General features: G+C 38.5%; 1 protein-coding gene across 1 annotated transcript; it reads right to left on the bottom strand.

Moving 5' to 3' along the window:
* Positions 1 to 10,488: 10,488 nt before the first annotated feature.
* Positions 10,489 to 13,101, bottom strand: LOC116722670 (G-protein coupled receptor 183). The gene is made up of 4 exons (XM_032566839.1): positions 12,875 to 13,101; positions 12,408 to 12,762; positions 11,734 to 12,248; positions 10,489 to 11,642 (listed from the first exon to the last, which is right to left on the bottom strand). The coding sequence occupies exons 2-4, from the start codon at positions 12,754 to 12,756 to the stop codon at positions 11,478 to 11,480; spliced, it is 1,029 nt and encodes a 342-aa protein (XP_032422730.1). The 5' UTR covers positions 12,757 to 12,762; positions 12,875 to 13,101; the 3' UTR covers positions 10,489 to 11,477.
* Positions 13,102 to 14,174: the final 1,073 nt, after the last annotated feature.

Here is a 14,174-nt window from a genome sequence, read left to right as displayed (position 1 = left end):
TGCAGCTATATGAGCACAAGAACATAAAACGGAAATGTCGTAAGCTGCATTTCCATTACAAATTTGCGCAAAACTTTCTCCAACTCTTGGTGAGACCAAGTGTTTGTGCATCCTGAATGGTTGCCACGGGAGATTAAGAGTTTTCTCAAACATCCATGAAAGAATCAAAGCAACACGCCAGGTAATAGTATGGATTTGGATGAGAGAATGACATTATAACATGATGGAAAGCTCAACGGTCTACTTGACATAATACCTTTAAACATACCAAAATGTTTATTTAAGGCTTAACAAAACAGGGATGTTCCACATGCCTTGCAGCAAGAAGACATTCAAAACATGGCCTGTGTTCTTCCCCGTGAAGAGATCTAAGCATGGTTATGTAGAACCCTGGTTAGAATGGTTCTACAGTGAATGAAATCCCAGTGTTTTCATCAACTGGGATTGACTGCTGACCTATTAAGGGTGTACAATGCCTCTAGCCCCTTGACATCTGGAGATAGACGGCAGCCCTGTGCATCCCAGTGACTCTTAAGTAGTTAGAGAAAATTGATGGACTGGAGATTAAATCAGATGCTTCCAACATTCATCTGCCTCGTCACTTCCCACACACCCCTTTTATCTACCCTTGTAAGGTCATGGGGTGGATGGTGCCTACGTTCAGATCACAAGACCTTTACTAGGGCAGCACACTTCAAACAACATTACGTGCACCAACTCTGAGGTAAATATAGACCATTTAACCAAACACCTCTGCTTGTGAAGGAAGCCAGAAAAACCATGTGTGAAGAACTTATAAAGGTTAACTGTTGGAACTGCTTGAAAACAACAAGAAACACCATTGGAGGGCATTGGATGATAACAGGAAACTCTGAGGGGAAACCGGGCATGTGGCTACAGACCTAAGAATCCTGAAAGCAGAGGATACTAAGGGCATTAATAAAGCTAACAAAAACAGTGAACAAAGGGAAAAGTTGTGAACGTTGATTTTCTGCACTGTTTTAGAATTTGCAGTTCGTCTGTAGTTGTAGTTTGGCAATGGCAGCGGAGAAGTTAAAGCCAGACCAAGAGAAATATTTAAGACATTTTATTGTTGGCTGTAGGAGCCATATATACATTTTTGGAGCTTAATACAAAATGTTATTTTGTGTTTATGTGAGTTAAAGTATTTACTCTGTTATTTGAAAAAGATAAGCGTCTGTAATTGTATTGTGTTTGAGCTTATGACATGGTGCCTTTTGATTGGTTAGTGACTAATTAGTTTATGAAAGACGAAAGTACTTGCTCTTTGTAGAAGTCTGGCACCTTGAGAGTAACACAGTCTTTTGACCGTCATTTTCTATTTGTTTTGAATCTGTTTGTTATTTTTCTTTTCTTTTAAGTTCAGTAAAGACTTAAAGATGACCGTTGGATTCAAGACCTCTTTTTTTTAGAAGAAACGTGTCGCGTATGAAAGAGCTTTAAAGGGGCTAGACTAGTGAGAGCTTGCCGCACTTACAGTTGGCATAGATGTTGTTCGAGTTGACACATCTCTCTTCACAGAGGGGGTTGGTTATTAGCACACAATTTCCACTAAGCTTCATAGTTCTTGCACTTGCCTGTGCTTTATCGAGTCCCTAAAGTTCACACATTCACACATACATTCACATGTTGATGGTGGCAAGCTACTGCATAGTACTCACAACTGTCCTGGGGCAGTCTGACAGAGGCGAGGCTGCCATGCACCGGCGTCACCGGGCCCTCTGACCATCACCAGCAGGCAAAGCGGATGAAGGGTCTTTGCTCTAGGACACAATGACAGAGAAGGACGGAGAAGGGGGAACCCACCTGTTACAAGACAAACTTCTACTACCGTCATCACCATCACCCAAACCCATCATGTAGCGTACTTCATGGGCAAGCAGGGACATTATATACCTAAAGACTAAATGTTAATGATTGGGTAAAATCCGATCCAGCTTAAACAGAAAGACATCTCCATCAATCAATCACTTCTCAATAGTCTGGCTTAAAATGTTTGATAAGTTTATAGATACAGAATAAAAATAAAACATTTCTTTGTTCTGATAACACCTCTAAAGCTAGTTCAACTCTGACTTGCATTGATTTCGTTCAGTAGTTTGAGTTCTGTGATTCACCAATGCCACCAACACGAACAAGAAAACTTGAAAACATCTAAAGCTAAATATAGCAAAGCATTTAGACAGAAAAAGGGAAATAAGTTGCACTTCATTTGCATTTTCATTTCTTATTCATTCGGCTTCAACATTAGGTGTGTAATTATGATCGCCAAAACTTCTGCTTAAATAGTTCAGGATAGAGATTGCTTTGGTTGCTAGCGAATACATTATGTTAATAAATAAACATTTTGAATGAATATTTTTTGATGATTTAGAGAAATAATCAAACGTACTCTTAGTCGTTTGCTCAGCAGTAACAGAAACATTACTACCCTGCTATTTTCACCCAGCACATCTTCTGCACAAGTGTCTTTGCGTGGTTTTAACACCTTGAAATCACTCCCGCCCTTTTTTGGGTGCTGCGAAGATGTGCTCGAAAACAAAATGTGCAGATTATTGGCATGTGCATGTCGCATGAGAGTATCTTGAAGGTTTTTTTCCTTTTTTCTAAAAAAAAAAAAAAAGGTTTAATAGACACACTTTCCACATACCCTGCGCAGGTGTGAGAAAAAAAAGAAATGCTTCTGCTCCAAAAGAAAAAGGAAAAAAAATGGAGAATTTTTCAAAACATGCGTAGAGTATTTCAACATTATCATTTACCTACGTAATGACCACACACTCCTTTTGTTCAAAACAACTCCAGTGGTGAGGGAGAGGAAGCAGTTTGACTTCCTCATGACCAAGCCATGTGGTTCTGACTCATGGAGGCTCAGGCGGCTGGATCACACCCATCGCTGACTGTTAACCCAAAAAACTAAATGTCAGCCGCCGCTGTTATTTCATTGTGAATGCAGCGATGTTACACTAACAAATAGTCTCACACATTTCTTTGCTTTTTTCAAAAAAATATTATGTCATTTCACTACAGGAGCTAGAACCATAATTGGGGGGGAAAAAAATAAATCAACGAAATCTATCTTCAAAGGACGACCAATCCTCAGGCCCATTTGATGAAAATCTGCATTCTGCACATCCTGCATTTGGTGAGGGAAACTTTGAGAGAGAGCGAAACACCTCAAAAAGGATTTCCTCCTGAGCAAAAACCTACAGTTGTGCATTGGGTATGGATGTCATATTTATGCTGTTACGCAACAGCATAAATTAGGGCACAGACTCGAGGCCCCACGCCCTCCGCAGCCTGCTGCCCAGCAGTACAGCTTTTCAGACTTCTCCTCTCTTCAATTTAGAACAGCGTGGCCACAAAAAGAAATCAGAAAGAAAAAACAAAATCTAAAATCTTCCATGACTAAAAGTAACTTGTCTTCTTTCTCACAGGTTGTGCTATCACCCAAAATTAAAATATTCGAAAACTTGCTTGTAAATAAAGGCCACGATAATCTGATGGAAGGTTTTTCTGATGTTTTTTTTTTTTTACAATGTGGCTTTCAGATATGATTGCAACAGAACAGGAAACATCTGTGGTACAAGATCTTCTTTAAAAAATTTTTTAAAAAAAGACGGAAAAAAACTGTTGCAAAACTCACATTAGCCATTTTTCAATATTTTCAATATTTTATTACGCATAGAGGACGACTTAGCAGTATGACACCGGTTTACTGTTCTATGATAAATTCAAAGAAGAAGAAAAAAAAGCTGGCCTCATGCAAGAGAGTACAGACCTTTAATCTGCTTCCTGAGGCGCACTGCTTCTCCTTTTATGAAGAAAAAAAAAATACAAAGAACAAACTAGTAACTGTGGAGATTCACACCTACCAGTTCCCATCTCAACCGGAAAGAGATAATGATCAAAACTGTTTAATAAACCTGATATGAACACCTTCAAACATCTGTTTCCCCTGTAGTCGAATAATGGACACACAAAAAAAAATAAAAATAAAATAAACTTTAGGTTGGACCGCAGGCCGTTTACAGTGGCAGGCATGTCCCTGTTACACCACAGCCTGGCGGGACCCAATTTCACTTGCAGCACAGGATGTGTTGAAACAACATCATTTGAGAAATTATCAGAAGACATCCTGTTTTCTTCTTTGTTAACGGAATGCAATCATTTTTAGATCATTATGTGTGGTAGCCATACCGCGCTCTCCTCTGGCTCGTGACAGGTACTGCGCCTGCGGAGGGTTCAGCTCGTTATCCACCGTACAGTGTGCACGGTAAGCACTTGTGTTGTAACATGTGGAAGGCACAGGATGGCAGCAGTGTTATTCCTGTTCTCTACCTCTCGACATAAGGACATTCGGTGAATTTAAAGGGATAATTCATACTTGGTCAATTTTTTCCGGCCTAGCAGTTTTCTGGTCTGATCGTGGAGTTGATATCTATTCATCTTAGATCATTTAGATTGTGTGCAAACATGATATCTCTTCTGTTTCATACCTATACAGTGACATGATGTTATGTTATAGACTGAATATTACAGAGAGTGAAAATACAGAGCCATCTTGCATCTGTTTGGTATTAGAGTTTGAATTTAGAGCAGTTGCTTTTGTAATAGTGCGCAATTAAATAAATTTAACTGTTGGACAGGTTTGTTTATTTCTTTAAGTTATAGCCCATGAAGCAGCATTTAGTGAGGTCCTCTTAAAAACATACAATCTTGTGCTGATAGTGTCACCTTGAGTTTCTTCTTAAATAGTTCATCATGACTGATGTAATAAAAATGCTGGTAATTCATTCTTCAAAATGAACTTTTAAGAAATTAACTGGTAGCAACGTTTAATGGGACAGTTCGTACTTTGTGTGCTTTTAAATCAGTTTGCAGTTAGAAAGTTATTATTTTGTAAAAGAAACGGTCCGTTTTTATCTTGACATCAATAGAGAGTGGTCAGTTTCCATAAAGACCTGCCTCCACGCAGTGTGGTTATGCTTTCTGCCGGTTGTTTGAAATGTTCCTTTTTTTTTGTCCAAAAATAGTTAAAAAAATTTCCTGCTTATCCTTGCAGGGTTATGTGGTGGACTAGTGCCTGTCTCCAGACACCGTTTGGTATAAAGACACACCCTGGACAGGTCGCCAGTCAATCATTGATTTGATAATTCCAAGATTTTTATACCTAGTGGATTAAAATGAAATACTGTATTTCATTCGAAAGCACATTTTTGTCATTTAAAGCAAGTCTAACTAAAATCTAGCAAAGTTTATTGCCACCTTGAGTGAACATTTTCAACAATTCACAGCAGAATTCTTTCTATTTTCATTTGCCTCAGTTTTCTGAACCAAAAATCACAATATTGCTGCCCAACTGTGTGCGACGTACCAACAAACATACCCTGCCATTGATCCGCTGCGTCGACCAAGACGTTCTTGCTTCTAACCACCAATTCCTCATCTGTATAATGTGGCGTGTGTCAATGTTCTCTGATCACCACAGAAAAAAAAGACACAATGTTTTTCACTTTCAAAATCACTAATTTTATCTTTGAAATGAAACTTGTGGAACTGAGAATCTACGGCATGACACAAAAAGCAGGCTCAGGTGCATCGTCGCCACCTGTAGAATTATTCATTTGAGAAAACGATAGCACTGTAAGGAGCTATCTGACGTAAGGCAGCCACATGTTGGAAATTAGCATCATGGTTGACAAATCTGGACTACTGTGTGCAACAAGCTTGCAACTAACGAGTGCTCTACATGTCATCATTTGAGACACAGGACAAAAAGGAAAAAGAAAGTAAGTTGCCTAAGAGGCAAGTAAGAAAACTTCTATTTGTGATGTTGCTTCGTTTTGCATGTTCTCTCTGTCCTTGTCATATTTATGTCTGGGTCTTCTTCTAATAACATAAAAGCCTGTTACTGTAGTTGAATCGATTTTGAATTCAGTGAATCACAACAGATGTCCTTTAAAACAAACAGATCATGTTTATTAACAGCAACATACTATATATTCAAACAATGGAGTCAAGTTCAGTTTTTTTTTTTTTTTTTTACATCAGTTCTTAAAAGGCCTAACAAAGGAAACATAGTCAACTGCACTGAGTGGCTGACTTTGCAGAAATCCGTCCCCATAATGAGCATGTAGCAACAGGAGACACCCGACTGCATCAAGTCATTCATTTTGCAGCAATCCCTCATATTGCACATGCATGCGGCGGACGTTTATGTGAAAATCTATGTACACGCTTTTGTTTTGTGCGTCGATATGATTGACTCTCAACCTTTCCAGCGCGTACTGGCCTCCTGCACAGTCATAGCTGAACTAGAACCAAGCTCTGTCCCTAACACAACCCTGAACAAGATAAAACTGATTTGTAACATGAAGAAATGTTAGGAAACCTCAAAAGGCTGTTTCCTGTTTGAAACCGAATCAGCTTTAGCATGGCAAATAACTTGACATATATATATATATATATATATATATATATATATATATATATATATATATATATATATATATATATATATATATATATATATATGTGCACTGCTGTGGTGGTACAGTTATGCAAAAGGGTGACAAAATGCAAAAATATGCATTTTTATGGAAAAAAGAAACCATAGTTTCTTTTTTCACTATGGTGAAAAAAGAAACTTTTGAATATAACAACAACAAATCTATAACTGTGCAACTTTTCAGATGATAAAATGTGTATTTAATTAGGTGCTAGCCCTGAGAAAATGTTTGACTATCGTGAAGAGCTTCCACAAAAAAGATAAATAACAGTTGTTGTTAACTTTGGTTAAAGTTATTTCACCATATGGTTCTGTTTATTATCCAAAATACTGTGCTGTGGAAAAAAAAGGGTTTTTTTTTGGCATACATCCCATAACGATAATCGGAATAAATTTAAAATGTAGTTTTCAAATAAAAAATGACACAGAAACCAATCTACTCTAATGTAAATGTCTGACAGCCCCACCTGCAAAAAAATTAGTTAGTAGTGACTGATGGCATTTTTTTGAGTTCAGTTTCACTATGAACACTTTATTGTGAGACCTGTAGAAAACACTGAAACAGAGTCTGCCTAACGACAGGAAGTGGGTAAAAGAAACACTCTAAGGAAATTAAACCACAGATCAAAAACAAATCAATGATCAGCAAGTCCCAGCGAGAACAATAACCGCAAGTGCAGAGAACACAAAACAGTGGTGAAATTATTTCAAGGGGAAAAAAGAGACCAGGACATTGAAATCATTGAAGACACCTCTTGACTCCGTGAGGGTCAGTGTTCATGGTTCAATAATAAGAGCTGCTGACCAAGGAGATCAGTAAGGACTGCTCCATGTTTGCCTAAACACATCTGGGTAATGCTGAAAAACTTTTCAGCAGCTGTTGTGCAAAACTGGTGAAACAGAAGTAGAACTATGCGCATCGTGTCACAGCTAGACTAAAACTAGCACAGCACTTCTGGAAAACAACGACACATCAACAGTCAAGCATTGTGGTGGTACAGGGTCATGGTGTGAGATGGGTTTACTTACTTCTTCATGACCTAGATGATTTGCAGTAATTGATGTAACAATGAATTCGACTTCTTGGCAGAATACAGAATATACTGTAGGCTCTGTTCTGGCCACCAGCTTCTGCTTAAACTGATTTTTGATTTTGCACAATGATCTGGTTCCACACGGGGGCTTGAGTGGTATAATCAAAGTCTGGACTTAAGTGGGAACCAGATATTGTTGTATGTCTTTGAAGAGATCACCCATGCACAAAAAAAACCCTCATTATGGATGAATTAAAATCATTCTGCTAGGAAGAGTGGGCAAACATTCTGCACACTGATTTAAAAGACTTTTTGCCAGTTGTTGCAAAATCTTGACTGCAGTTGTTAGATCCAGAAAACAAAAAACAATTATTAAGGTGGGAGGAGGCTTGCTTTTTCAGACAGGGTCAGGTTGATTCAGATAGATTTTAAAGGTTGAATAAATTAAATCATGATGAGTGAAACAAACAAACAAACAAAAAACATAAATGCAATGGTTTTTTGTGACATCATGAACTGTTGATATCCTGATGCATTTTGTTTAGATAATTCAGATTTTTTAACAAAATAATGTAAGGACAACCACATGGGATAATTTTAGTAAAACAAAGCTACTGATAGTGAATTACTAATGTTGTGAGTGAGATAGAAAAAAAAGTTCCTCCAAACTACAGTAACCCAAACGTCTATGACCACACCAAACCTTGTTCTTGAAAGGATAGCGCAGAAATGATGAAATTGGTTTGTACTAAAATATAATGAGCAGGAAATAGATTAGCTGCAGCAGAATCATCTGCCAGCACCTGTATGTAGCCTACCATCATGTCAGATGTTTCTGGGGACTGCACCTAACGGAGTCTAAACAGGAAAGCCCAAAATTAACCTTTATTTTTTGCTAAAGCTCCATAAAACCGTTAGCTTGAACCGCTACAATATTTTTGGATTTCTACAACCCAGTGCTTTCCCCATTTTAGTTACTGTGATAGCTATAATATCGATGCATTTATCAGAAGAGTAAACTTACTCTGCGTCTCCTACATAGTGAAGAAACGTTATTTCTCCTGCATATCGCAACTCATTTCAGAAACCCCACTGCCAACATTCGTGCCAATGCACTAAACATATGAGTAAGTGGATGGAGTGGGGGCAAAAGGCTAATATGACATTTCACCTAAACCTATCTTTAAAATGAGGCAACACATCCGTTTCATCTAACACAAGTTGTTAACTTTTTTCCAAACCGACGTAATAAAACTGACTCATTTCATTACCTAAGATAAAAAATACAACATTGTTTGACCATGTCTACATTTTTTGTATATATATTAGTATAGTCAGTAAAAATGTTTCATGAAACTATGCTATTTAGCATTGACAGCTTTGTTAGTCACCAGTAAATGTGTCATTGCGGTGGAGTTGAGTTAGCTGATAAATCTCCAACTAAGATAAACAGTCTCTGAACTGCGTCCCCTCGTATCACATTCAGGTCAGAATTGGGTTATTCCTGTCTTACGTCACCATCTATACATCAGATATATTGCACTTTTGATGTTATGTTGTTTTAAAAAGTTTAAACAGTCACTGTAACAATAAATCGGTCCTTTTTTAAACATATGATTTGATTTGCACCAGGAGCTACCATAGTTTTATTTTCACTTTAAATTTACAAAAACATCCACTAAAAAAGAAAGAAAGAAAGGAAGAAAATGACCAAAATGTGTAAGGAAAACTAACTACCAGTGACTCAATAGTGACCTTCTTCAATAACAGTGCTTAAATTAGTCACTGTCTCCATGCCGTCTTCAGTCTTACGTCACTTGGATAAATGTTAGGCCACTTTTCTTTTCAACATTCCTTCTGTTCTTTGAAGTTTGCGGGTTTTCGTTAAAAGACGGCTTCAGAATCAGGCTGAGGTGTGAACTTTAACTAGGCCACTGCAAGATCTCGAAACTTTCCTTTTTCATCTGTTGTGTTTCAGCCGCCACTGAGGCACATCACAGAGTGTCTCAAACCCTAATCTGATTGATGGGTAACCAAAACAGAAGTCAATACTGAGGCCCTCCTTCCCTGTGGTCGTGTTGGCAGGCGAAGACTCCAGACTAGAAAACTGCTTGAACAGTTAAACCCTGTGGAAGAAGTTCGCTGCGGTGGACTCGGGGGGGTTTTTTAACACGCATCTCTTCCACATTTGCTTGATTTTGTTGAATAAATAATAACAGTTTGAGTTTTTGTACGCTTAAAGACAGGCAACATTCAGGATGTAGAGACACTGAATATCGATGTAGTGATTTTGAACAATACTGCAATTTTATAATGTGGGAATTTTTTTCATCCACACAATAAATGTCCTCTAATTGAATATTGGACATTTCTACATCTTTCAGCATCTGATTATGCCACTGCAATGAAATATGCTTTCTTCTTTAAAGGTCCTTTACATTTTTTTTTTTACCAGGGAAGCTAATTCATTTAACCTGACACTGACTTCAGAGAAAAAAAAACAATTATAATAATTCTGTGTGAAATTTGAGTTATGATCCTGGGTAGGTCGCTCCAAATCGTTATATTATTTCCTGTCAGATTTGGTAAAATTAGAAGATAATAAAAAATAAATCTGCCTGCGGTATGAATTATTTTTGTCTTAACTGTGCTACGGCTGGAAGGTGATGTGTTGTTGTTTGGTTCTTGTTAAAGCAGAACATGAGGATTTTCTGTTTAGTTTATAGAAAGTTTCACTTCCTGATTTGTTGGATAGATTACAAGAATTCATAACTGTTTGTTTTTTTTTGTCCCTTTCATTGTCTATCTACAATGTGCAGTAGATCACTTTTCCATTTTAGCAGCTGATATACTGTATGATGACTTTATTTTTAAAGAATTTCTGAGTACAATCATAATGAATAAAAATCTGAATAAAGAACATCATTTTGATTCATGTCTTTTTTAATGTTTAGTAATTAATTATAAACATATCTTAAAAATGTACATAACCCACACATCTTCCCTTGTGACATAATTGCACAATAACTGCTTCAATCTTTTGCATATTACACAATTTCTTGACACAGTTTTATGCAAACCTATCGGGCTTCTTCTTCAGAAACTCAGGAAGTGCTAAAGGTTAAGTTTAAACATGGGACTTGCTCGAAACAAAGAGTACACCTGCGTATGTTTGCTAGACCCACACGCACACCAAAGCCTCACCGCAAGATGTGGAAGGCAGCAGGAATGAGGCCCCTGAGTGGGGGAGCAGGAAAGGTGGGTGAGGAAGTGGTGATTTTCATCTACGTACTCCTACGCAGAAGATGAGTGTGGGTGGCAAAGAGAAATGCAGCATGTTCTCATTTTGGCAAATTTCATGCATATTGTTAGATTTTTGCCATCATGCGTAAGCTGCTGCAATGAACATTGTCCTTGATTTTAGTAGAGCTTACTCTACCGCATTATTTCTTGTATAGACACCAAGCAATCACAATATTGCTATAATAAAAAAAAAACATATTATAATAATCATTGCATGAAATGACAGTTAATTCATTCTGCACTTCGTCGAATTTCGAACACAGAAAACAAATAGTTGTACTACATCTTTCCACTTTTACTGCTACTAGTGGTTTATCATTTGTAGCAATAAACTTTTGTATAAAGAAAACAAATATACAAATATATATACATAACGGAAGTTTAGACAATATACTTATTGCATGTTCGACCACAAAAATACCAAAAATCCATAGAATTATTGGAAAGGCAATATGTAATGCAGCTAAACTGAAACCATTAATGCTGAACCTGAACATAAAATCTGCCACCAAAGACTCAAGAGTCATTTGCAGGAACAAATGTCCTGATCAGGTGAGAGCAAACGGGTCTTTTTATAACCCCTTAAGCTAGGTTTTTCTCTGTGGTTTGGCTCAGGTGTTGCTGCTGCTATTCTCGGCTGTCACTTTGGAGGAGGCGGCGGAAGTATACAGATAGTCCTTAAACAGGCTCATCACTCGCTTCTTGTACGTCTTTATGGCAAAGAAGTAGATGACAGGATCCAGGCAGCAGTTGATGTTCATTAACGAGACCGTAATCTGTGGATTTGATTGTGAGAATTGATTACAACAAACAAGGAAAAAAAAAAATAGAAGAACGTGTGACATCAACAGAGAGTATGTCTCTTACCTGCAAGGACATCTTAAAGGCTGTGAGTTCCTCACAAGTCGGCTGATGGCTGATCTTTCTGAACATGAACTGCATTATGTTGAGGTGGTACGGGCTGAAGCAGAGGACAAACGTGAGGAGGATGAGGAGGATGATCGTGTTGGCCCTGTGGTTTCGGCTCGTTCGGCCCGTCACAGAGTTCTTCTTGGCCGCATCCCGCAGTTTCAGATTGATCCTAGCGTAGCACGCCATTATGACCGTTAGTGGGCAGCAAAACGAGATAAAGCATGCCAGGATTAAGAGGTAAGGGGTGTAGCGAGAGCCCTCGAAGTTAAAGTACTCCATGCAGGTCCGCTTATCGCCCCTCACGTGCAGCATGCTACGGAATAACAGCGGGGAGACCTCCAGAGATACTAGAAACCAGACCAGGCAGCAGACCCTGCGGACAACTTTTGTGCTGCGTAAGCACTGCAGGCGGTGAGGATGCACCATAGCTAGGTATCTGTCCAGGCTGATGCAGGTCATGAAGCCAATGCCTGTCGGAAATGGAGAGGATTGGCATTGGATTAAAAACAATCACTCGCAGAAGCAATTTCACAATCTAGTCCCTTTAATTTGGTCATATAACTGTGCCACTTTAACATAAAAATAAAGTCATCTCTTGTGATATAAGGATGTGTGGAGCTTCATGTCACCTGCGTATGTATTTGCAAAGAAGAGAAGTGTGGTGAGTCTGCAGAGGAGGTCACCGAAGGGCCAGTCAAAGTGCCGGATGTAGTAGGTGATTCTACCTGGCAACGCCAGCGTGAAAAGAGCATCAGACAGCGCGAGATTCACCAAGTAGATCGACGTGGAGTTGAACTTCTGCTTCCTCTGGCAGATGACACAGAGCACCAGGCAGTTCCCACACACACTGATGATAAAAACGACAGAGTAGAAAATAGGGAAGAGGACCACTGCAGCCCTCTGGTAGACAAAGACATCACAGCTGCTGCCATTCGGAGGGGCTTCAGTGGGACCCGAGGTAAAGTTCTCAGCAGCCATTTCAACCTGGACAAGAAAGAAAGAATCACATAGTTGATGACGCAACTTTTCATAGACAGAAGCAAATAAACAAAAGAGCAATCCACCAATTAAGATCAAATCAACACACAATACTTACAAGGATCAGGAAAGCAGCGGAGGTACTTTACTGTCAGTGCTGCTGAGTCTTTGTGTTCAGCTTTTACTGTGAGCTGAGAGGCTTGAAGCACCTTTATAACTGTGCCATATGTATGAAGTGTTAAAATCCCACCTCTTCTCTTCATCCAGCCTTTCAAGCTTTGTCACGTTATCAACAGAAGTTAGTTGCCTCAGTGCTACAGGCACACACACACACACACACACACACCCATGCCCACCCCCACACACACAGAGGCAAACTCTAAGGAAGTACAATACATCTACTTAAAAAATGTTTTACAGAATTTCCCATTCCCAACAGCTGCCAAAAAGGCACTCAGTACAAAAGGTGTGCACACATCTTAAGGGAAATATGTTGAGAGAACCATTAACTTCACATGTCTATGTCATTGTATTGTTGTTAAAACCAGGAGTACCCTTGTGAGCCACATTATAAGTACAACTGGTGTTCCAGTTCAACCAGTTGGATTGGCTAAGGATTTTTGCCTCACTGGTTATTCGAACTGCAATTAGCAATACGAGCTAATAACAGTCTCTTTTTTTTTTCCTGCTTTTTTTTTTTCGTGCTTCTACTGTGCACTTTCAGACACAGTAGAAGCACGTTAAGGAACAGAGGTTCTACATTTCTCTGTGTATGTGGAAGACTTAATGAGAGGAAAAAGTCCAAAATAGCAGCAGTTCTGTTTCTTATATATGGCAGCCATATTGAATTTTTAGGTTGGGGTTGGTGAGAAACCTACAACCTATCACCTTCTCTTGAAATTCTGACGGCTAGGGGTCTCTGCCAGTGAATATTTTATATGATGAAAATACATCTAAGCAATCTGTAAATGGTTCATAGACATCTAAGAAAACAATTTAGTCTAAATTAGATAGACATTTAATTTAAATGTGAACATTTTTAGACTTGTTTTTAGACCATCTTAACCCTGTTTTAACACATACGAACAAAATAAGAGCAGTACTGTACACATAATAGCTCTTTGGACTGAATCAGTTTTTGGGTTTAAAATCAGGAAAAATGCAGAGTATTTCCATTTATTGTTGCAATTTTCTGACTAAAAAAAGAATGAATTGAAGCTATGTTTGCGTTTGCGTTTGTGAATTCCCACGTTTGTGTGATTTACAGACATTTTTAATTCTATATTTAAGCCTAAAGCACTTTTTAGACCAGACAGTTTTGATGACCCCACCACTACGGGGATCTCTCTCTGTGTGTTTAAAACCTGCTGTAAGTGGCATGAAATGCACCCAGGCCTTGTGTGCTCCTGCCTGCTCTT

Source organism: Xiphophorus hellerii, chromosome 7 (assembly GCF_003331165.1).
Source record: "Xiphophorus hellerii strain 12219 chromosome 7, Xiphophorus_hellerii-4.1, whole genome shotgun sequence".
Taxonomy (NCBI): domain Eukaryota; kingdom Metazoa; phylum Chordata; class Actinopteri; order Cyprinodontiformes; family Poeciliidae; genus Xiphophorus; species Xiphophorus hellerii.
This window is presented reverse-complemented; position numbering and strand designations above follow the sequence as displayed.

Bases quoted from the DNA above. Each gene is read 5' to 3' on its own strand.
- LOC116722670 (XM_032566839.1), bottom strand. From the start codon at position 12,756: ATGGCTGCTGAGAACTTTACCTCGGGTCCCACTGAAGCCCCTCCGAAT. The intron at 12,249-12,407 runs GTGACATGAAGC...CATTTCCGACAG, and splicing joins CTTTGCAAATACATACGCAG to GCATTGGCTTCATGACCTGC. The intron at 11,643-11,733 runs GTAAGAGACATA...TCAAATCCACAG, and splicing joins CCTTTAAGATGTCCTTGCAG to ATTACGGTCTCGTTAATGAA.